Below are 26240 nucleotides of genomic sequence, written 5' to 3'. Positions count from 1 at the left end.
CAGTAGAAGCAGTAGTGGCTATAGCAATAACACTGGTAGTAGTAGAAGCAGTAGTGGCTATAGCAATAACAGTGGTAGCAGTAGAAGCAGTAGTGGCTATAGCAATAACAGTGGTAGTAGTAGAAGCAGTAGGGGCTATAGCAATAACAGTGGTAGCAGCAGAAGCAGTAGTGGCTATAGCAATAACAGTGGAAGTAGTAGTAGCAGTAGTGGCTATAGCAATAACAGTGGTAGTAGTAGTAGAAGCAGTAGTGGCTGTAGCAATAACAGCGGCAGCAGTAGAAGCAGTAGTGGCTATAGCAATAACAGTGGTAGCAGCAGAAGCAGTAGTGGCTATAGCAATAACAGCGGCAGCAGTAGAAGCAGTAGTGGCTATAGCAATAACATTGGTAGCCGTAGAAGCAGTAGTGGCTATAGCAATAACAGTGGTGGCAGTAGAAGCAGTAGTGGCTATAGCAATAACAGTGGTAGCAGTAGAAGCAGTAGTGGCTATAGTAATAACAATGGTAGTAGTAGAAGCAGTAGTGGATATATAAATAACAGCGGTAGCAGTAGAAGCAGTAGTGGCTATAGAAATACCAGTGGTAGCAGTAGAAGCAGTAGTGGCTATAGCAATAACACAGGTAGTAGTAGAAGCAGTAGGGGCTATAGCAATAACAGTGGTAGCAGTAGAAGCAGTAGTGGCTATAGCAAAAGCAGTGGTAACAGTAGAAGCAGTAGTGGATATAGCAACAACAGTGGTAGTAGTAGAAGCAGTAGTGGCTATAGCAATAACAGTGGTAGTAGTAGAAGCAGTAGTGGCTATAGCAATAACAGCGGTAGCAGTAGAAGCAGTAGTAGAAGCAGTAGTGGCTATAGCAATAACAGTGGTAGTAGTAGAAGCAGTAGTGGCTATAGCAATAACAGCGGTAGCAGTAGAAGCAGTAGTGGCTATAGCAATAACAGCGGCAGCAGTAGAAGCAGTAGTGGCTATAGAAATACCAGTGGTAGCAGTAGAAGCAGTAGTGGCTATAGCAATAACACAGGTAGTAGTAGAAGCAGTAGGGGCTATAGCAATAACAGTGGTAGCAGTAGAAGCAGTAGTGGCTATAGCAAAAGCAGTGGTAGCAGTAGAAGCAGTAGTGGATATAGCAATAACAGTGGTAGTAGTAGAAGCAGTAGTGGCTATAGCAATAACAGTGGTAGTAGTAGAAGCAGTAGTGGCTATAGCAATAACAGCGGTAGCAGTAGAAGCAGTAGTAGAAGCAGTAGTGGCTATAGCAATAACAGTGGTAGTAGTAGAAGCAGTAGTGGCTATAGCAATAACAGCGGTAGCAGTAGAAGCAGTAGTGGCTATAGCAATAACAGCGGCAGCAGTAGAAGCAGTAGTGGCTATAGCAATAACAGCGGTAGCAGTAGTGGCTATAGCAATAACAGTGGTAGTAGTAGAAGCAGTAGTGGCTATAGCAATAACAGTGGTAGTAGTAGAAGCAGTAGTGGCTATAGCAATAACAGCGGTAGCAGTAGAAGCAGTAGTGGCTATAGCAATAACAGCGGCAGCAGTAGAAGCAGTAGTGGCTATAGCAATAACAGTGGTAGCAGTTGTGGCTATAGCAATAACAGTGGTAGTAGTAGAAGCAGTAGTGGCTATATCAATAACAGCGGTAGCAGTAGTGGCTATAGCAATAACACTGGTAGTAGTAGAAGCAGTAGCGGCTATAGCAAAAACAGTGGTAGCAGTAAAAACTGGGCAGTGGGGTTCGCGGAGAGCCAGGTAGGGGAGCCGGGATCCAGGAGACAAGCTGTAGAAAAGAAGTTACCCATACAAATGAATCAGAGGCCGCTGATTCAGTGGTCTCCCATTCATTTGTATGTTGTTTTTTTTTTGCACCTCATCTCCCAGCTCCTGACTTCCCTGTCTGGCTCCCCACAAACACCGCTGTCTAACTCCCCCCACCCATGTCCACTCTTTGCCCCCAGCATCCCCCTATCTGGCTCCGGGCTGCACATAAGATTTATCATGTGTAAAGCCTGTCCGACCTCCTGACTCAGATATGATGTGCATTGGACCGCGAATCGGGTTGGACGGGATTTCAAAACATGAGATAGTCCAATTTATTGGCCTGATCCATCGGAATCGGGTCAAATCGGACCTAATCTCACTAGTGTATGGGGGCCTTTAGTCTGCAGCCTAATCAGGCACTGTCTGTGGGAAACATACTTAGCATACGGTTACTGCAGATCTCCCTGTATGAGTAACATTAGTACTGTAGTAACGTAGTAATATAAATGCTGTTTCTCATTCATGCAAATGATCTTAGTAAGAAAAGTAAAATCTCGCTCTAAGAACAAAACTGGCAAATTAAAACTATTGCACTGGCCGCGATAAACATTATTATTATAAGCTAATGCTATGTCATAATAACGTTTTTTTAACTTTTTACTTTATGCTTTATTCCGTATTTAGTATTTTCCTTCTCCTCATCATCATTACCCTGTTTATATGACTATAATGTTTACCCACATGGAAGGGACAAGTCTGTACTGTCTATTAAAGCAGCAAAACTCTGGTACGTCCTCATCTATTTTTAAGACATTTTAATGGATCACAAAGTATTGAGCAAGGCTCCAGCGCTAAAGCTCCTGTATCTCCGAAATGAGACCAAAGTACACAATTCACAGCTGCAAATGACATGTTGTGAGATGTGAAAATCAATAAGATTTTGTAGGACAAGCGCCAATGATTGGATGTGTATTCTGTTAAAATGCTATTCTATCAATGTATTTGATGACGTTGGTTTGAAAAACATATTTTTCTTTAGTTAATTCAAATCTTCTGCTATTTATTTTTTTATAATCCGCAAGTAATCTTTATCTACAGTATGTAGAAAGCCAAAGAGGTTGCATTCCGCATTTCCCAAACACTTGGGACCAGAAGCATTTTGGATTTCGGATTTGGCCATATATTGGAATATTTGCATATCATAATGAGATATCTTGGGCATGGGCCAAAATTCAAAACATGAAATCCATTTACGTTTCATATACATTACAGCAGAAACAGTAGTAGCAGTAACCTGCAGGTCATTTTATACAATATTTTGCTTTTTTTCTGCATTAAATAAAGGTATTGAACCATCAAAAACCAGGTTATGGTTTATTAGATATACGATGTCTGTCAACAGCCAAAAGGTCGACAACTATTGGTCGACAGAGAAAAGGTCAAAATGGACAAAATTTAGAGATTCAAAAAGTCGACATGGTCAAAAGGGTTTTTGTTGTCAATGATAGCGTATAAGTCTACTGCATCCCCTCTATGCATGCGAGTATAGTAAAAAAAAAGTGTGTGTCGCTAGGAGGGATGGAGCACTGAGTAGTCCAGGACTATGGAGGGGGTGTCTGCACAGAGACGTGGCTGGTCTTCCTGTACTGCACGCGATTCTAGATTCTATGCAGGTTAAAGTGAAAGTGTTGTTAAAAGCGAGGGAAAATGGAGCTAAATATAAGAAGAATAACTTTATCACCTGGGACACAAGCAATTAATTCCGCCTTAAACCCAGTGACTTGGAGCCACTGCTGAAGATTAGACGTCCAGTAGAAGCCCAGACAACAACATTGAATCATTCACTGAGTATCTACTGTAGGACCAGACGGAGAATCAAAAACTATGGAGGTTTGGGGGAGTCCTGAAGCTGTTCTTAGGTAACGGAAGTTAAGAAAGAAGAGATAACTTCTCATGTCGACCTTTGTCATTTAAACCTTTGACTGTTGACCTTTTGACCATATCGACTAATAGTTGTCGACCTTTTGACTGTCAACCTAGATACTGTAAATATAAATGACTGGATACCCAGCAAGCAATGGTGTCTCCGTCTCAGTCACATTAAAGCAAACTTTGGATTTTTTCATATTTTGTGTATCAGATTTCCATATATGGGAGACTCAAACTATATAAATAATATCTATCTATCTATCTATCTATCTATCTATCTATCTATCTATCTATCTATCTATCTATATAAATATATATATGGCCTCGTTCCACATTTTACAATGCCATGATTTGTGGCTACCCGGCAATGGTGGAGTCACCATGGCATATAGTCATTCCCTGGGCATAACAAATAGCAAATGTAGACCAAACATATCTGTCATACATAACGATTGTTGAAATTTTGTATTCAATTTAAAAAAATATACTATCAGCAAATGAACAAAATAAACAGGCTTGCCTACGATTTCCACCACCATTCCGTGGCAATATTTGCAGTGGGAGCTATATGATAATGGAATTTATTATTGCCCTGCATATAGCTGTGTCGCCCACTTCACAAGAAGAAGTGGCCTACTCATAGTTCTTAATCCAATTAGCCGTGAGTTCACTTGTGGCAAGTATGGTTGTATACCTCACTTATGGTATTACCGGACTTGAAGAACTTTGTTCTCAGCTTTGTGGTCCTTGTGCAAACTTTCACAAGTCCAGGATGAGTGATATCGAGTTCGGTGCCGTTGCCAGCATTTCTACACCATTGCAAAATCAACTCATGCCCTTTGCAGCTAATTGGATTGACCCTGTAGATTATTTATAGGGGCAGGCACAGTATATGGGGTTCATGACACCGCTACCCATACAGAATATATGAACTACATAAAATAATTAAATTGATTCGCTAGTTTTTATGTTTTTTGTTTCTTTCTTCCGAGTGTTTGTAATCTTTATATTTAATCATATGTTAGAGACAACAGATAAGGAGTAATGGTCTACAACAAAACTTCTGATGGTACAGTGAATGGTGACAACTAATATAAGCAATTAAAATGACATACTGTAGGTTTTCCCATGATGTGTATTCATCTGAGCAAATGGTGTGGAAGATGCCGCAGTATTACTTAAATCACAAATATTCATCATCGTTAAATAAAAGATGAAAGGACATTCAAGCAAAACTGGAGAAGCTGTTAACTTCGATGAAGCAGCAGTAGAACACGGCTGTTATCTAATCCTACAATACATCTACTTATTATAAACTGATGAAAAGTATTACAAAATAACACCAAGAAACAAGAAAAAATGTTTTATGTCATGAAAAACAAGATGAGATGCAATTAATTCGGAGTGTAAAGCGTAAAGGCCATTAATACCCTTTAAGCGGGCTTATTGTTTAGATTTGTTCCACGTCTTCAAACAAATCCAGCACCCATACAAAATACTGATCTACTACTATACACTATTTTTGTCATCTTGGCCTTTTTGAAAAACTCGAACTCGAACAGGACTGAAGCAAAAGTGGGTGTTCACTAGGATCCGCCAACCACCGAATCGGCCGAGAGACTTTATGATTTGGTAAGCATACACATCAACTACCACTCAATATGTCTGGCCAGATATTACAACTGTCTATGGTTCCTGCGGCCTACATATGGGATGGTCGGCGGGTCAGCCATACTTGTAGACATGCCAATATATCTGCATGACATATCAACATTTCCTGTGCTAAAGAACTGACTTTTTATGTCTGTGAACAATTTCGTTTACACACATATTGGGTATAAAGACCTGAACATTGTTGGATCAGAGTATGAAGGGATCACCAGGGGAATGCAGGGGTAGAAGAACATACTTAAAGGGTGTGGAGAGTTACCACAGAGTTAAGCCCCGTAGACACCGTGCAATTTTCTACTCAATCCCGATTCGATCGGGATCGAATCGCACTGCACAGTGTACACATTCAATTTGGACTGTGTAGTAAAGATCTCTACTATATAGTCTTGCCTGCACAGTCCACCTTTCCATTCGATTTCAATGTCGTGGGGCCGCTCATCAGGATCAAATCTGCATCAAATGTGGCGAAAAACGGTTCGATGTCTATTCAATTTCGATTCGACTTTGACTGTATAGTAAAAATCAAATCGAAACCTAACCCTAATCGCAGCGTTTGTACGGGGCATAAGACTAGTCCCCACAGAGGCTTGGATAACCATTAGAGAACACGGCACTCACGGCACTAACACTTTAATAGAGTAACAATGTATGCTTTGAATGCAAGGTATGGAACCTGACATTAGAGAAAGGGGTGGGGCCCTCGGGAAGCAGAACCCTCTATACCCCTGTAGGCCAGTCCATCTCTGCCTACCAATATATTGTTTGTAACTCGAATGAATGCTAAGTGTGTACCCAGCTTTACTGTGCACCTGGGCAAACATTGTTGCACCGCAGGTGGGGCAGATGCAGAATGTGCAGAGAGAATAAGATTTTGGAGGAACATGTCCGAACATGTCCGAACTCAAATCTAAATTGCTGTGTAAAAAATAACATTGCCCAGTATTAGCGGGCTACATGCAACAGCAGCAAATATTTACCCTGCATACATACATACAAACATACATAAATGTACTATTTACACAACATGATTTCTCATTTTTTACTTTGATACCTCCTCAGAATCAGGCCCTGACAAATTGTAGAACGTAATACGTTGGAAGTTTATAAATAACCACACAGAACAAAAATACAGTATGGACAAACCACAGAGATCTAATGACGGGCAAGATTTGCCCACGTTATTATCTGCTTAAGATAGCCCCCTAGCCAGGGCATAATACAGAGCGAAGTTCGACATGTGTTACAGCGGCAATAATTAATACTTTAGGGCAGTGGTTCCCAAACTGTGTGCCGTGGCTCCCTGGGGTGCCTCGGAGCACATGCAGGGGTGCATCAGGTTGGTGGTTCAGAACCAATTCAAATTGTTTATGGTCAATGTAATGGGCAAAATCAGTGGCTTTCAGTTATAAAATATGTGGATAAACAGAAGTGAATCATGTTCCTCACCACATAACTGGACCTAAGGATAACATTTAAGCACAACTTATTTAATTTAATTATTATTATTTTTTATTCTTGGTAACAAACTTTTGGCCTAGGGGTGCCCTGAAAAATACTCTGATACTCTAGGGTGCCGTGATTCAAAAAAGTTTGGGAACCACTGCTTTAGGGGGACCAAACCAATGTATAGCAATATTTATTAGAGATGTGTGGGTTCGGACTGACTCAGTTCTTACCATAAGATTAGCATAAACTGGCAATCCAAAAACATGTGACAGCTGATAGCCAATAAGATCCCGCTTTGAGATCCGAGTAAATCCGAAACACGCAGAGCTCTAATATTTATTGGGGTCAATTAATTTCCGAATTTATTATTGGAAGCAATTTAATAATAAATAAAATAATAATAGAATTTTTATTAAATGCGTAATAAAATATCAAATATTAAGGGGACATCATTCATAGTAAATTAATTAATTTGTTAATTAGGGCCATATTAATTAGTTCATTATGGAAGTACCTATTATATTGAACATGACCTAATTAACAGCAAAAAATTAAAATGTTAATTACTGTAATTTAGTTATTACATTGCTGGAGACTTTGTCTTTTCAAATCTGACATTAGAAACCATTTGTTCTTTCCTTTCAATACTCATTGTCATTTCCATGTACTGCATTCTGCGCTATTGTGCTAGAATATGCCTGGAACAGTACCGTACATGTGGGGTAACCACCAGAGAGCCACCCAGTTTCCTTGCCCTTTGTGATGTCATTGAGTCACGTGTGTGGGTTGGTTTGCGGGGCCTGGCCTAGGGTATATTAGTGCCCTTAAAATTCACTGCAAAGGACAGCTCATGTGACTGAACAGTGTAGGCAGTTAAATGTTTATATTTGCTGCAAATCACATAATATACAGTAGCCCAACCCCTCACTGTGGAAGTGCAGGATCCTTGTTATTACTCGTTACTTATATTAATTGGTGCTCCAATCATGCCCCATAGTGAATGTTTGTAAGGGCCCCTATGTATGACCAAATGGTGAAATTGCATATAACATATTACTTTGGCAGAGAAGTTGGCCACTCTCAGCTCTTGTCCCCATAGCAGCTGCACTCACTGCACCTATGGTAGCTACACCACTGTACTGTATATAACACATGTAACTGTGACAGGGAAGGTGGCCCATCTCAGCTCTGGGCCCCATAGCAGCTGCACTCCCTGCACCTATGGTAGTTACACCCAGTATATAACACATGAAACTGTGACAGGGAAGGTGGCCCCTCTCAGCTCTGGGCCCCATAGCAGCAGCACCCCCTGCACCTATGCTAGTTACACACCTGTATATAACACATGTAACTGTGACAGGGAAGGTGTCTTCTCTCAGCTCTGGGCCCTATAGCAGCTGCACTCCCTGCACCTATGGTAGTTACACCCTATATATAACACATGTAACTGTGACAGGGAAGGTGGCCCCACTCAGCTCTGGGCCCCATAGCAGCTGCACTCCCTGCACTTATGGTAGCTACACCCCTGTATATAACACATGCAACTGTGACAGGGAAGCTGGCCCCTCTCAGCTCTGGGCCCCATAGCAGCTGCACTCCCTACACCTATGGTAGCTACACCCCTTTATACAGGTATAACATATTTAACTGTGACAGGGAAGGTGGCCCCTCTCAGCTCTGGGCCCCATAGCAGCTGCACTCCCTGCACCTATGGTAGTTACACCCCTGTATATAACACATGTAACTGTGACAGGGAAGGTGGCCGCTCTCAGCTCTGGGCCCCATAGCAGCTGTACTCCCTGCACCTATGGTAGTTACACCCCTGTATATAACACATGTAACTGTGACAGGGAAGGTGGCCCCTCTCAGCTCTGGGCCCCATAGCAGCTGCACTCCCTGCACCTATGGTAGCTACACCCCTGTATATAACGTATATACCTGTGACAGGGAAGGTGGCCCCTCTCAGCTCTGGCCCCATAGCAGCTGCACTCCCTGCACCTATGGTAGCTACACCCTGCATATAACACAAGTGACTGTGACAGGGAAGGTGGCCCCTCTCAGCTCTGGGCCCCATAGCAGCTGCACTCCCTGCACCTATGGTAGCTACACCATGTATATAACACATGTAACTATGACAGGGAAGGTGGCCCCTCTCAGCTCTGGGCCCCATAGCAGCTGCACTCCCTGCACCTATGGTAGCTACACCCCTGTATATAACGTATATACCTGTGATAGGGAAGGTGGCCCCTCTCAGCTCTGGCCCCATAGCAGCTGCACTCCCTACACCTATGGTAGCTACACCCCTTTATACAGGTATAACATATTTAACTGTGACAGGGAAGGTGGCCCCTCTCAGCTCTGGGCCCCATAGCAGCTGCACTCCCTGCACCTATGGTAGTTACACCCCTGTATATAACACATGTAACTGTGACAGGGAAGGTGGCAGCTCTCAGCTCTGGGCCCCATAGCAGCTGTACTCCCTGCACCTATGGTGGTTACACCCCTGTATATAACACATGTAACTGTGACAGGGAAGGTGGCCCCTCTCAGCTCTGGGCCCCATAGCAGCTGCACTCCCTGCACCTATGGTAGCTACACCCCTGTATATAACGTATATACCTGTGACAGGGAAGGTGGCCCCTCTCAGCTCTGGCCCCATAGCAGCTGCACTCCCTGCACCTATGGTAGCTACACCCTGCATATAACACAAGTGACTGTGACAGGGAAGGTGGCCCCTCTCAGCTCTGGGCCCCATAGCAGCTGCACTCCCTGCACCTATGGTAGCTACACCATGTATATAACACATGTAACTATGACAGGGAAGGTGGCCCCTCTCAGCTCTGGGCCCCATAGCAGCTGCACTCCCTGCACCTATGGTAGCTACACCCCTGTATATAACGTATATACCTGTGACAGGGAAGGTGGCCCCTCTCAGCTCTGGCCCCATAGCAGCTGCACTCCCTGCACCTATGGTAGCTACACCCTGCATATAACACAAGTGACTGTGACAGGGAAGGTGGCCCCTCTCAGCTCTGGGCCCCATAGCAGCTGCACTCCCTGCACCTATGGTAGCTACACCATGTATATAACACAGGTAACTGTCACAGGGAAGGTGGCCCCTCTCAGCTCTGGGCCCCATAGCAGCTGCACTCCCTGCACCTATGGTAGCTACACCATGTATATAACACATGTAACTATGACAGGGAAGGTGGCCCCTCTCAGCTCTGGGCCCCATAGCAGCTACACACCCTGCACCTATGGTAGCTACACCATGTATATAACACATGTAACTGTGACAGGGAAGGTGGCCGCTCTCAGCTCTGGGCCCCATAGCAGCTGTACTCCCTGCACCTATGGTAGTTACACCCCTGTATATAACACATGTAACTGTGACAGGGAAGGTGGCCCCTCTCAGCTCTGGGCCCTATAGCAGCTGCACTCCCTGCACCTATGGTAGCTACACCCCTGTATATAACGTATATACCTGTGACAGTGAAGGTGGCCCCTCTCAGCTCTGGCCCCATAGCAGCTGCACTCCCTGCACCTATGGTAGCTACACCCTGCATATAACACAAGTGACTGTGACAGGGAAGGTGGCCCCTCTCAGCTCTGGGCCCCATAGCAGCTGCACTCCCTGCACCTATGGTAGCTACACCATGTATATAACACATGTAACTATGACAGGGAAGGTGGCCCCTCTCAGCTCTGGGCACCATAGCAGCTGCACTCCCTGCACCTATGGTAGCTACACCCCTGTATATAACGTATATACCTGTGACAGGGAAGGTGGCCCCTCTCAGCTCTGGCCCCATAGCAGCTACACTCCCTGCACCTATGGTAGCTACACCCTGCATATAACACAAGTGACTGTGACAGGGAAGGTGGCCCCTCTCAGCTCTGGGCCCCATAGCAGCTGCACTCCCTGCACCTATGGTAGCTACACCATGTATATAACACAGGTAACTGTCACAGGGAAGGTGGCCCCTCTCAGCTCTGGGTCCCATAGCAGCTGCACTCCCTGCACCTATGGTAGCTACACCCCTGTATATAACACATGTAACTGTGACAGGGAAGGTGGCCCCTCTCAGCTCTGGGCCCATAGCAGCTGCACCCCCTGCATCTATGGTAGCTACACCCTGTATATAACACATGTAACTGTGACAGGGAAGGTGGCCCCTCTCAGCTCTGGCCCCATAGCAGCTGCACTCCCTGCACCTATGGTAACTACACCCCTGTGTATAACAAATATACCTGTGACAGGGAAGGTGGCCCCTCTCAGCTCTGGGCCCCATAGCAGCTGCACCCCCTGCACCTATTGTAGTTAATCCCCTGGCTCCAACCAACCAGCTGTGAACTGTCATGTTTTTTGAACAATGAAAGGAGGAGATTGGTTGGTCCAACATTTACATTTATGTACTTGTTGTACATTATTAACTGTCTTGCAGTGCAATTGTTAAATCTTTAGCAAGTTATTGCAAAATGTGGTACTTATGTAGTATCTGTGCGCCCGATTTAGAAATCGTGTCGGATCGGGCACATCGCATCGCATTGCATGCGACCAAATCGGATGCGATGCGATGGACCCGATTTTTCCATAGGATTCAATGTTAAAATGGTCTGAGTCCATTTTAACATAGAATTCAATGGGAAAAAGGGGTCCTTTTCATACCCCTACTATCCAAGTGGGCATGGAGTTGGATATAAACCTGTGGCGAGCGTAGCGAGCCACCGAGCCCGAAGCGTGTCGAGCGAAGCGTGGCGAGCGAAGCGAGCCCCGCAAGGGGACGGTATTCTGTGTCCCCTCGCGGGGTTTGCTACGCTCGCCACGCTTCGGGCTCGGTGGCTCGCTACGCTCGCCACAGGTTTATATCCAACTCCATGCCCACTTGGATAGTAGGGGTATGAAAAGGACCCCTTTTTCCCATTGAATTCCATGTTAAAATGGGCTCAGTCCATTTTAACATTGAATCCTATGGAAAAATCGGGTCATCGCATCGCATCGCATGCGATGGTCGTATACGATGCGATATCGCATCGCATCGCATCTGATTGCATGCCTTAACTTAAGGCATACAATCAAAATATCGGGCGCCCAGATACTACATAAGTACCCAAAATGTATGTAGGTTCTAGAGTGCAGTTGGGCACTTGTCCTGATATAGACTGTGTGGGCTGAGAAAAGAGGAGGAACTACCATTGTTGGAGAAGGTGCAGTGCACCGGGTCCCACTGCTGTCCCTGTCGCCCTTTCCTGTCACTTACAGCTTTACCCTGTCAAACTGTGTCTCCCTCTGCCTCTCCCTGACACCCACTGCTGTGTTGCATTCTATGAACTTGGGTTGGGGTGGAGCAGGGGAGTCCAAATTCTATTTTTGCACCTGGGCTCACCAGCCACAGGTCCTGCCACTGGGCTGAGAATTAGTGCCATCTCCAATAATGTTCTTTTGAAGATGGATGCAGCCTCTCTTTTCATTATCATCCATTAACATATCTCCTAATATTAGAGGCGTCCAGAGTGAGAGGGGTATTGCCACATAATGAAGAGAAATGGTTACATCATAAAGGGGGCTGACGTGCTAGGCGGACCTTGATCCAGCATACAGCACCGATTCACCACTGCTCCATGACATATCCTCTAAAGTAGGCACTACAGGGGAAATTTACTAAAGGAAATTTGTAAAAAATAGGTGTATTTGTATCCAGAAATACACTTATTTTTGACATTTACTATCCCGAAAATACGGCAATTCATAGTCGTATTGATAGCACATGAATACGAATACGAATTGCCGTATTTTCAGGATAGTAAATGTCAAAAATAAGTGTATTTCTGGATACAAATACACCTACTTTTTTACAAATTTCCTTTAGTAAATTTCCCCCTACTTCTCTAAAATGAAATGGTTGTGAGGTATGAATCAGTGTCAAGGTGCCCATACACGGTGTGATAGCACCAGTGCGTTTTGTACTAAAATGCATCTCATCGGATCACACGCGTGTGTTTTGCATGCGATTTGTGTGCGATGCAATGCGATGCGATCCGCGGGCAGTACAAAAAGTATGTGCAGCACATACTTTTTGTACTGTGCAATGCGATGCCCGCGGGAGCACGCATCGCATCGGATCGCACCATGTTTGGAGGCCATTAGACCTGAGACCTGTGGCGGAAAAGTGACATCATTGTGGTATCCCATCGAGGGGATGAGTAGATGAGGTGGGGTTCACCAGCACCATGAAGTACAGCACTGTCAGGGAATTCTTCAGAGTGTAGGGTGCTTTGTGGAGCTACATAACAGCAGAGCTAGCTGAAGTTTACCATACCACCTGCAAAACCAAATGCAGAGGCCGTGGGGTAGTTCCAGTGTCACCCCAAGAGTCCTACACCCTGGGTGACTGCACTACTCACAGACACTCCTAATTATGGCTTTGTATGAATTAAAACACACTAGCAGGCTGCAATAGAGCTAACAAATAATCAGAACAATCAGCTGAAGGGATCCTAATGGCCAGATCTTAACAAGTTGAATGGTAAAAAGGTTGAGTATTATTCCCGACTTGTGTTTAGCCAACTTAAAGCAATGATATGGATAGTCACAATCTTCTTGAGATTAAAATAAAAAAAAAAAACTTTTTATCAAATGTGGAACTTCTTCAAACTTGAGTATTTTTATTTCCTGAATAAATGAATTTGTGAAATGAATTAGTTTGTTTGAAATAATATTTTTGAAGAATTAATTATGTAAAACAAATGATCAAGCTTAACTTCAATTTGAACAAATGTTTTTTAAGTCAATCTTTGTTTATGCGAGTGATAAAAGAACTGTTAAAAATTAGAAAAAATGGCTCAATATTGCAATTCCTCTGGCATCGAGCCACAAATGAGGCAATCTATTCTTATTTACCTTATTCCAAGAACACATGGGGAATCTAACATTTCTTCTTCCCCTCCTGCAAAATCACGGAAGTGTACTACACATAGATTTTTAGCATGTATCTGATTTTTCTTAGCTGCCTTCTAAGAAATCCTTATCTCCTTTTCAAAATGTATATGAAGCACAAAAAAAGGTAAAGCTAGTAGTAGCCCAGGCTCTTAGCATGTCATTTAAAGGTAGAAATGGGAGAGAATAAGCTCAGAAGTACATTTCAAAGCCTCTCTGCTCACAATATGTAACATGCGACTGTGGTTGCCAAGGAAGTCATGTGTCACTGTGAAGACTTTGCATAATTATATATTATTTATAGCACTTGGAGGCCAAGGGCAATTGCAATTAGAGTTATTCTTCTTGTAACATGCCACAGTGATTTATGTTAAAAAGAACACGTTCAATTTTTTTCCATTTTTTTGTGTCAATTCTGTTTTAAGTTGCACAAAAACAGCTGAAGTAGGAGAAGTAAAAATGTACTTTTATTTATTCTTTTTCGTTAAGACATTATGATTATCCTACCGCATGCTGGGTTCGCGCGCCACAGCGGCTCCAGAACATTGGCACAAGTGTACAGGATTAAGTGTTATTACACACTTACAGTATGTGTCATTGCTGTGCAATTTAATTCTGAAAGTTCTCGGAGAGACTCAAAAAACATTTTGTAGTAAGCCATATTGCATTAATATGCACATTGCTTAAAATTAATCATTTGAAATCGTGAAAGCGCAGAAACTTGTCGGAACCCCACATACACAGTGTGTAGTTTATCGACGTGAATTATTTAGGGTTTTGGTTTTAGATGTAGGAGATTTTTGATAATTTAAGATAAAATTTATACAAATATTGGTAACTATGGATACTTGCAAAAGGTTTTAAGTCTAATTTAATTTGTTCTCATGTTCAGAGTAAAGAGTGAATTTTTTAATCTAATTGAAAATGTTCACACGATTAATATATTTAAAATGGGTATGGATCATTGGGTAGACAGCAGAATGGTCGACACCATTAGGTCACCATGCATTAAGGTCGACATGCAGGAAGGTTGACTTGCAGGAAGGTCGACATGTCAATAGGGTAATTAGGTCGACAATCTTTAGGTCAACATGGGGAAGGTCGACAGTCAAAAGGTCGATATGGGGTTTTTCACATTTGTTTTGTCTCGAATTTCTAGACAGTCGACATGGACACTGAAACGTAGCACCACGTCCCCTCGCAGTGCTCGCTGCGCTCTCCATGCTTTGGGCGCGGTGCCTCACTACGCTCGGCACACTATTTTATTCTCCCACCACGCCCTAGTGGATGGTAGGGCATGAATTACCACCTGTCGGCACATGCAAATGTGAAAAACTCCATGTCGACTTTTTGACTATCGACCTTCCCCATTTTAACCTAATGCTTTTCCCGACCTAAGCCATGTTGACCTACAGTCATGTTGACATTCCTGCATGTCGACCTAAATGCATGTTGACCTAAATGCATGTCGTCCTAATGGTGTCCACCTAATGCTTGTCGACCATTATGCTGTCTACCTAGTGACCGTTTCCCCTTAAAATCTACAGAACTTTTATTTTGAGGGTTACTCTCCTGTATTAGAAGTTTGCTAAATCTGGCAGTATTACTAGATAATTATTAGACAGTAGGGAATCAAAATTGTTTATTACACTTGCTTTACTACTGTACAGAGGTGGAGTGGGATGGAATACCAGCCTGGGAAATGTCTGGAAGCAGCTTTCATGGAGGCGTGGTCTGTTAAGGGGAGGGGTCTGTTTAAGGAGTTAAGGTGCCCATACACTAGTAAGATTTATCTTCAGATCTGGCTGGTTGGAACAAAAACATGGTTATGGATGAGAGACCGTTTGTCAGTTCTCCAGCATTTCCAAGCAAATGGTCAACTGTCATTTGCTCTCATCCATAACCATGTTTTTGTTTCAACCAGCCAGATCTGAAGATAAATCTGCGTGTGTATGGCCACCTTAAGATCCCCCATCACAAGGACCGATTCTGAGTTGCAGCCATCCTTTTGTCTTTTCCTGCTGTTGTGTACTACACTGCCCATCCCTGGTGTCATGGGTGTTCGAGACCATATTTTACCAAAAACTGGCTGTCACTCTCACTGTTTTTTTTTTCTCTGCTGTTTTTAAAGGAATGAATAATCCTATAAAATAAAAGGATAGTTATGCTCCTCACTTCTAAGGGGGAAATTAAAGTGCTGTGTGCACCGCCAGCCACTAGATGGCTCCTGATTTAACTATTCAAGTGTTCTTCTGTCCAGGGACAAGCAGCCGACGGTACTAATGATACTGTTGTGTTGTTCTGTTCCTTTTGACATATCGGTTACTAGTTTTCATTTTAAAACATTCTGTTTCTTTGGAAAAATAAGAAATTCATTGTGGATCATGAACTGAAAAAAATAATGTTAATTGTTAACTCTGGAAATTAGCAAAAAATGGAAGTGTAATTAAAAAAAAAAAAAAATTACTGTAGCTGCAATTCACCCCAATGTGAAATGAACCCACTTGAATGAATTTCCTGAAATATTTTATTCTTAGAAATGACACAATAGGGTTTTTTTTGTTTGTTTAGTTCTTTTCTAGAATACTGGTAACAGACTGTCCTCGGTCATTGGATATGGGAAACAGAAGCTTGGGATGAAGAGATTAAGTTCGAAGGATGACCGCCCAAGGCTGATAGACAGCAGGGCTGAGACATGACAACAGCACTGCAGAAATGTAAAAACAAATGCTAAGTGCCTCAAAGGCACAAGTGCACCCAAATTCCCTTATTGCTAAGCAGCGCTGGTTGGGGAAGTCTATAGACAGTCTCTGGGACAGCTGTTGCCACATTTAGTGGACAAATGGCATATTAAACTTCATCGCAGTCTATTCATAATGTTGGATAATTGCAGAGCGCAGTCACCACTGAACATAGAACACACACAAGAAACTCTCTTCAAGCTAAGGCATCGTGAAAAATAAAATCAGCAACAACCAACAATTGGCCACTACCAGGCACATCTCTCTATAACTTTCATGATTTTCTTTTTTTACATAAACTCAGAAGTCAATATAAAAAGTCAGTTTTTACTATATGATATTGCTATATTCAAAAACTGGAGTCCTCGAGGTCTACCAGCGGTCCATATTTTCTAGACTAGCTGGTGCAAGGTGCAGTCATTACTAATACCCCTTTCACATCGTGATCCCGAATCGGACTTGAGTCAGGTACTTTCACACTAAACCTAGGTCACCCATTGTACAGATGGCAAACCGGGGTTTAACCCTTCTTATAACCCAGGTCGAACTGCCAGGTTGGTAAACCCAGGTTATAAGCTGAGGTGCTTCCATATCGCACCTCGACATGGGTTCATACTTCACCGACTCGGCAATAGCCTTGTGGGTGGGGAGGCCTCCCTGCACCAATGGTAGTTCTGCCTACCATTGGAGAATTTGTCCATTTGCCCAACCAATCAACTTCTATAATTTTTCTAGTACAGTCCATGAAATGGCAAATAAAAGCTGCTCTGTTGCTATGGGCGACTTCTACACTGTGTCTCTTTCTAAAAGGTTTGATAAATCTCCTCCTCGACTGGGAAGCCCTGTTGAAGACACATACTTTTTCCTCTTTCCTCTGGAACAGCTTACAGGTGGTGGAACTTGGTTCCACCCCGTTCTCCCCCACACACACACTTTAACTCCTGCCTATAACTGTAAACAATCGACCAATCTCTCTGACATCCAACTTACTATGAATAAAACTAAACAGATGTTTTAAGTATTTTAAGTGTATTACTTATTTATATAACCCTTGGATTCCAATCATTAGGCTCTGTCTAAGTATGTTAACTAGAGTTGGGTAAATACTGTATTGACATTGTTTTAATCGTTTAACATAACTGAAAACATACAACTGTCCATCAGTAAATTCTTTGAAATTATTTTTGCAAGTATGTTTTCCAACTTTTTGATAGTGAAACCTTTTGTCAAATCCTTTCCATTTCTCATAAACACGGAATAAGACGTTCTCGAAATACCTCAGTGCACTTGCAATAAGTCATACAGTACATTTCCATGAACATTTTGTCTTACCTATCTTTAAATAATACAATATGGTTTATAGTTTTTGTATCTATTTATTCCAACTTTATAATTAACAGCTTATAATGTTAAAAAAGAGAAAAAAAAGTTCTTAATTTAACCAAAATAGTCTTACCTGCGGGAAAACGCTCTATTGTAGGTAAGCTGTCAACTTGTAAGGTGGCATTACCCCCACTTCTTGTAAAACGTACTGTGTGGTACTTCCCATCATTAATAATTGCATTAACTTCTTCAATTGAGATGTCATCTGTTCCAACATTAAATTTGACTCCAATTTTTCCTTGGTGCTGCAAACAAAGAAAAGAAAAAAATTGTGCTAATTAGAATTTGTCTTATAAAAAATGTGAAACGCGTAGAGCAGCTCTTTCTTCTCTTAGGGTTTTATTTTCCAGAGCAAGTCTCTTGACATTTCCCTAAGTCTGGGACATCTTGTTCATAGATAATTGATATTCTAAATCAGTTACAGTACTTTTACTGATGGATTGAATTTGTATTTTTCTCTTTGTCTTTGCAATTTACAAAAGCGAACAAAACCCTTTTTCATGGTCCATGAAACGCTTCAAAATCATGTGTGACGGAGGTTTTCCTATTTCAGAAGCTTTCTGTAAACGCCACAAACCAATGAATGCCAAAGAGTCAACACAAGCTCAAGGAGAACGGGTCTCAATATAACATTAACATGCAGTAAGGGCTTTATTACACAAAAATAATAGGCTACAGGACTTTATAAAGCAGAACTAGAAGTAAAACTAAAAACAAATTAGTCTAGTCTCTATGTAAGACACCCCTGCCTTATGGAGTATTTAATTAGAAGCAATGTCTAGTAACAATGTGAGGCTGAATCAGTGGGGGATAGGGAACTAAATAAAGCCCTGGAAAAACTTCTAGACATGACCTCACATGAGCAGCATCAAATCAAGTGTAGGCTGAACCAAAGGCGTACCTACCATTGGTGCAGGGAGGCCTCCCCACCCACAAGTTCCACCACTGGGCAGAACCAACACCAAAATACAAATCAGATACACTGGTTTAGGTATTACTCATTGGGTCAACCCATATAAGGACAACATGCATTGGGTTGACCATGGAATGGCTTTACTTCAATGCCCCAGGATTCGCAGATGTTAATACTAAAGTTGTAATTTAGCTAGTGGACTCCTACAAAGTACTGTCCAAATACTCTAGCTAGAGGAGCCACATTCTGATTCCATCTGCGATATAGCACAAAATATTCCTGTTATAATGCTTTGCATTGATTATATCAGCATTAGACAGCACTGGTCCAGCTACGACTTGACTACTATCTTCAATGGGGTCTTGGGTCAGATACTCTATCATAAAGCTGTAAAGTAGTCTTGTTTATAATAATGTATGTGAATCTTAGATGTAATATATACTTATCGGGAGCTCACTGGGAGGTGGAGGTTGAGGTGGGGGCCAGGAACTAAAATTAATTCTGGAGGTTTTCAAAATCTGCAGTAATATAGGTATAAAGTAGCAATGGGTGTAGCTATCATAAATGCCGGTAATGCAGGTGAAAGTAAGGATGGATCCAAAGATGACACCAAGACACAGTGAACTTGTGGAAATGTGATGTTGTCAATGGAGATTCAGTTGATAGTGGGGTATTGAGACCAGGGGCCACATGTATCAAGCTTCAAAAATTGATCAAATGGAGAGTGATAAACAGCCAGCCAATCAGCTCCTACCTGTGATGTTACAGACTGGGTTTGAAAAATGACAGGTAGGAGCTGATTGGCTGGTTGTTTATCACTCTCCACTGTATGACTTTTGAAGCTTAATACACCTGGCTCCAGATGAGATCAGTTTGGGGTATGTAAACTTTCATCAGGACACCAAAGAGAAAATAGAGGGAGCTGAAGCGAGTCGGCAGCTGACATACGCTGACATCAGCTGCCTGCACCCGCATCATCTGGGAATTACCATAAGAACGTCCAGCATTTCATGGGAACGACCATAAAACGCTGGGCATTCCCAAGGAAGGGTCCCCCAGCCTGCAACCCCACACCCCCTGCCCGCACTGTTCAGTTCGCAGTGACCGCTCGCAGACACTGGCTGCACATGCGCTTAACTGACTACAGGCATGCGCAGTCGCAAAACATCGCTTCCCTGCGTGAACACGCAGGGGGGCGAGTGAACCTGAATAAGGCCCTACAGTATGTGTGTGTGTGTGTGTGTGTTAAGGGCTTTAACAATCCATCGCACAGTTACAGTACATGTATGCAGGAGTCAGCATTAAAATATATATTGCTATGTGATTTGCTCACTAATAAATGCTGATCACATGAGTATATTAAATTCCCTATCTCTACTTTGGCCTTAGGGTAAATTGTAACGCACAGCAGAAAGTGTCAGACTGCAAACTTATGGCAAATACATCATTATGTTTGAACAATATGCCAATCACCATGTTCAAGCGTTAATGTTTTTTTTTTTTTTCAAAATAAAAAAAAATAAATTGTTAGCCATTTGCGGATTCTGGGACAAAAAGTGAAAGCACAATACTGTCAGTTATAACTGCAAATATCAACTGGGTTCCACATTGATAGCAGACACTGGGGGGCAGATTTTACATGGATAAATACAGACTGATATATAATAATATTAAGTCAGGGCCGAAACTAGGTTTTTCAGCGCCCGGGGCAAGGCAGTCACTTGGAGCCCCCCCCCCCCCTCCCCACACACACACACACACACACACACACACACAAAACCACCAAAAAATCAACAACCAACAATCACGCAATCCCCACCCAGTCGGCAAATTGGTTTAACCTCCACCACCCTGGACACTGTGTGGCCGCACTCCTGCGCAGGGTCTGCATTCTGTCCTGTCCCGGAGGCTGTGGAGAACGGACTCCACCTGTGTCTGTGCACTTTGCACTTTCTGGAACGAACGGAGAGGGCGCAGGGAGGAGATCAATGCTGACTGTCAGCCCATACTACAGCTATGCCGACTCCAGGGGGGAACGAAGGAGGGATGGTACGGCGACCCGGCACTCTAGTGTGGCGGCTTCCGGTTCTTGAAGTTCGTCAGGTGCGCCCCCCTTATCCAGCGCCCAGGGCGCCTGCCCCCCTAGCTCCCCCCTAGTTACGGCCCTGATTAAGTCTACACATACAGTATAGATACAATACACTAATCAAATACAAATTATTCTAAATAGCACAAATAAGACAATTCTCACTGAAGAGTAGGCAGTAACACAATAGACTAATTCCATGCTTTAACTGTGGTGCTATGGTAATGGCTTAATACAGGACATTGAATTCTGCCCAAATGATGACTTAGTGCAATATCTAAATATCTTAGATTAAGTTCCACTGTCCCTTTTATACCTTTTTTAACTGTTCATTCTAGCACCCTGCATCTTCCAAGACCTGTGCAGTTCCTCTTCACTGCCTTGGGTGCTGCTCTCTGCTGTGGTGCTTCTCATCAGCATTTCCAAGCAAATGGTCAACTGTCATTTGCTCTCATCCATAACCATGTTTTTGTTCCAACCAGACAGATCTGCAGATAAATCTGTGTGTATTGCCACCTTAAACCTGTCTCCCCAAAGCAGAGACGATGCCAAGCTTCTGTGATACTGGAGCACTTGTGTGCGTGAGACGCCCGCGCGTCCTTGTCTGCCGGCCCTCACCAGAGGGGCGCCGCCAAAGGATTACAGCGGTTCCATCTGTATTATATGGGCACATAGCCTTCCCCATTATGGCAAGAATCTGCTGTCATGTTTTGAAGGAGCCACGTTACTAAGCCATCACATTACTTATAGAAGCAAAACTGAATAGAAAATCGAATTGGCATCGAATGCTTTTTCTACATTTGAAACAGATTCAATTCCAATGTGCGCTGCCGTGTAGTGTAAATCGAATAGAAAAATAATCTTGGCAGTCAAGACTATATAGTGAAAATCTAGCGAATCTAATGTACAGAGGGCAAATCTAATGTGTTCACTGCAGCAATCGATTTAATGTCCATCTCCTGCCTGAAGCCAGTGTTGATCTAATAGCAAATCAAATGCACATTGAATGAAAAATCAAATGGAAAATTGTGGACATTGAAAAGGAGTAGAAAAAACTTCAGAGCAGGTGGAATAGTCCATATCTAATAGAAGTCGAATCGAAAACGGAATTGGACCGTGAGTACGCACCATTATAAGATAGCTGCATGTAAAGTATTAGGGTCCGATTGTAATTTGCATTCAACTTTGTCTAATTTCTGTACATCTTCCCCGCATGGGAGTCTAGTGCAATGACCACCCATGCATAGAACTCTGCGATGGCACCGGCAACGTCTCTTTGTTTCCTATTGCAGCTTCATTACTTATACGGTTACTACTGCATATTATAGGTGCAAGAGATTAGAGAATTAATGGCTTCCACTTGGATACAACTGGTCACACACCCATGACCCTCTCATGAGATTGCTCCCTTCCATGCATTATGTTAAGTTGCTGCCAAAATGACAGTCAGGGGTAAGTTCCTAAAATTAGAGTTCTGTTAAAGATAGCAACCAATCAGAATCTACTTCTTATTCATATATCACCTTGTGGAAGATAGATTGGTTGTTATAGGCAACATCCCATCTTCATTATAACTCCCATCTTAGTATATAAAAGCTGATTTGTTAGTACTTATGCTCTCTTTACTTTCCTCAGTCCAAGCTTTGATAACTTGTCCCCTCACAATTTGTATTTACTAGGCTTCCCTGTGTTGAATATTGGGGCTGACAAATCTTTTTTTCTTAATAGTTCCATTGGTATTGCTACATAATATCTCTTCCTTGATCTATAAGATCTGGATACTGACCTTACCATCTTCCTTAAGGTGCCCATACACGGTGCGATGATCGCCCCGTTATGGGCTGGATCGCATCGCAACGCATGCATTTTGCATGTGATTTGCGTGGGATCCGCGGGCATTATAAAAAGTAGAGTGGGAGCCACTGCCATCTATGTCCATAATAGGATTAAGTGAGTAATTGGATTACTCTGCTAATCCCCTACTCTATTGTTCTATGTGTTTTATTGCAGCTGAGAACAATAGAATAGCCATGGCTAGCCATGGTGAGCCATGGCCAAAGGAACAAAGATGAAACTGGCTCCTACTGTATGTGCAGCACATATTTTTTGTACTGTGCGATGCCCTCTGAAGCACGCATCACATCGTGCCGCTATCGCACCGTGTATGGGCACCTTTAGAAGATAAGATGCATGTAGAGCAGGGATGCCCAAAGTCAGGCCCGTGGGCCAATTGCGGCCTGTGCTGTCATTTCAAGTGGCCCGCAGCCTCCAGCTGGAAGCGGGCAGAGCATCAGTTGTGGGAAGCAGAGCACAGGACACTAAAGGTAGGGCCCCGGCGAGCACGCCTTTACCTCGCTGTCTGCTGCAGTGAGGAGGTGTTGGCAGCCACAGTCAGATGTGTTTGGCGTCCTACCCCTGCTGCTGCTATCGTATATCACCCTACTCCATAATCACAGTGACAGCAGTGTTTGGGGAGGGGGCAGCAAGGGGGAAGCTTGCTCCCGTAACATGCAGAGTGGAGGAGGGCAGCAGCGGGAGCACAAGCATCTACTGTCCTTGCAGTGCCTGCTTTTCCTCTCCTTCCTCTGGCTTACACAAGGGGCTGGGAAACATACAGAGAAGGGAGGGGGCAGAGTGGGGGACATACAGTGAAGGAGGGTCAGGCTGGGGGACATACAGTGAATGGAGGCAGTGATGGCCATTCAGAGAAGGGGGAGCAGGGGCAGGCTGGGGGACATACAGTGAATGGGGCAGAGTGGAGTACATAGTGAATGGGGGTCGTACAGTGAATGGAAGTCATACAGTGAAGGAGGGTCAGGCTTGGGGATATACAATGAAAGGCACTGATGGACATTAAGAGAAGGGGGGCAGGCTATATGGGACAGAGTGAATGGGTGCAGAGTGGGAATATACAGTGAATGGGGACATACAGTGAAGGAGGGGCAGCCTGGGTGACATACAGTGAATGGGGGCAGAGTGGGGGACCATTCTGATGTGATTAATGAGTCAAAGAATGTCAGGCTGAATGGTTGGCCCCCCACATTTTCACCTCACAAAATCTGGCCCTCATCGCAAAAAGTTTTGACACCCCTGATGTAGAGTCTTCCCTAGCCCTTCCCATGAGCTGTCATTTTCTCTTCTTTACTAACATTTTACCGCTGTTCTTATTTGAAATAACAAATGTCGTTATGGTTTCTATTTAAAAAATAAAATTAAAAAATAGTTCGGAAAAAATAGAGATCTGGATACTGACCTTTCCATCTTCCTTATAAGATAGATGCACGTAGAGTCTTCCCTACCCCTCTACATGATCTGTCATTTTTCTCCTCTTTACTAAAATGTTACCGCTGTTCTTATTTGAAATAACTAATGTCATTATGGTTACTATTTAAAAAATAAAATGAAAAAAAAAAAAAATAGTTCGGGAAAAATAGTTCTCAAATCTTAAAAAAAAGTGGTAAACACAGTGAAGGCAAAATATTTTTTAACTGACTACAAATTTCAAGCAACACGGTGTCCATACTGACGACAAGCACACAAAAACAGGATTTCTTTTCCAAATGAATCTGTGTTGCTAAAAATTATTCCCATGCTTGTGATGTTGTGTGTCAGATCAGATTCATCATTATTGTAGACTTCAATTAGAATATGTGCAATCTAGCAACCTTGATCACAAGTCTGGATCTTTTAATCAGTGAGTTTGATGCTTCCTCCTTTTCTTGCTAATTGCAACCATCACAAACCTCCCACACACTAGAAATAAAATATTTGGTATGATGTTTGTTTAATAAACTACGAGACTTTCTAAATTTGGAAAGCGAGACATTTCAAAAGCTCACCTAGCATAATTGTGGTTTTATTACTGAAATGGTGCAAGTAAAAATACGTGCCTATCCTCTTAACCAATGAAATTTTAGCATTGCCCCTTTAAAAAAATGAGAAAACGCTCCCAAACTCTCTCACTTTCTGATTCTAACACCCAATTGCAATGTACTGAGAGCATGAAGGAAGCACTAGTTTTACTGTACATATACCGTACATCGGTTATTCTAAAGAAACATAAACTAGAAAAAAGGGACATAATTCTAATTACCATAATTTGACACAGAAGAAATTTACTTAATATGTTATTTTGATTTACTTAATCAGAAAATTTCTACTAAATACGTCCGAGATCCATTTATGCAATTACATTACTGGAGCCACATAGGAGATGAACATTGGGGATCAACAGCAAATGTGTCATTTTTATAACTGGACAAAAAGTTCACAGCATTAGTCCTAAGCATATAATATGTGCTGTTTGCTGAATTGTAATGTGAGTAAAATATATAGAATTACTATGTACGGTAATAATATTTCTAGTCTTTAACCTTTAAAAGCTGCAAAGGATAATAACCATGCGAATGAAATATGAGATTACACCCGCTGCTGCCGTCTTGCCTCATTTTCCTGCATTTTCAAATGCTTCATTATTCTACTTAAACATAAAAAGGTCAAATAGGAAACTTTAAATAATAATAATAATAATAATAATAATAATAATAATAATAAAAAAAAGATTTAATTCATGTAATAATAACATCAGGGTGAAAATGTATATTCTAAATTTGTAATTATAGATTAGTAATATGGATGCATATTTAAAGGGTGTGACAGGGCTGGCGCCACCACTAGGCAGCTTTAGGCATTTGCCTGTGGGCGCTGACCACTGGAGGGCAGTACTGAAGTGAAAGCAGCCACACGGAGAGCAGGAAAGCAGCCGCTTGCCCGCCCTCCTGCCCATTGATCTTCCCAGCCGGCCTGGGGCACTGCCTTCAGGGAAAAGTAAGGTCTCTCCCCCACACTACAGCACACCCCCACCCCCCGTGGAGCAGTTCAGTGGCAGCCACTGGTAGTCCACCCATAGAGTAGAGGTGGCTGCACCCTCTCCCCCATGGGGAGCAGGTCAGTGGCAAACGGGGAACGGGCATGGGTTTTACCCCCCCATTTTGCTTAGGGCGCTGAGGTGCAGTGCACCGGCCCTGGGGTGTGAGAATCAGAAAGTGAGAGCTTTTGGGAGAGTTTTCCCATTTGTTTATAGCAGCAATCATTTACTTGTTGATTTTGCCATGTAAACGATTGCCGCTTTAAAAAAAATAGGTCAACTCTACCAATTTCTACAAAAGGGTCATTACCAGTGGCAGCTCCAGAGCAGGGGCTATAGCACAATTCAAAATTCAAATAGGGGAGATACACCAACTGCTAGTGAGTCAGTTTGGGATGGCAGTTGGTGAAATTGGGTGTGGATCACCTATTTAAATTTTGAACTGTCCTGCAGCCCCCCCTCTGTAGCTCCATTAACATTAATGTACCCGTAGCAAATTTTGGGT

General features: G+C 42.8%; 1 protein-coding gene across 25 annotated transcripts in view; it reads right to left on the bottom strand.

The window, feature by feature from the left end:
- The window catches only part of NRXN1 (neurexin 1), a 1139759-nt gene that overhangs the window by 119242 nt on the left and 994277 nt on the right, over window positions 1-26240 (bottom strand). For all 25 annotated transcript variants that reach the window (XM_083175246.1, XM_083175248.1, XM_083175250.1 and 22 more), the window contains one exon: window positions 17943-18114. In XM_083175246.1, coding sequence (XP_083031372.1) covers window positions 17943-18114 — 172 coding nt within the window. The remainder of the gene's footprint in view (window positions 1-17942; window positions 18115-26240) is intronic.

The sequence above is a fragment of the Crinia signifera genome, chromosome 3 (assembly GCF_055691185.1).
Source record: "Crinia signifera chromosome 3, ASM5569118v1, whole genome shotgun sequence".
NCBI classification, from domain to species: domain Eukaryota; kingdom Metazoa; phylum Chordata; class Amphibia; order Anura; family Myobatrachidae; genus Crinia; species Crinia signifera.
The sequence above is the reverse complement of the archived record's forward strand: the minus strand, read 5'-3'. Positions and strand labels throughout refer to the sequence as shown.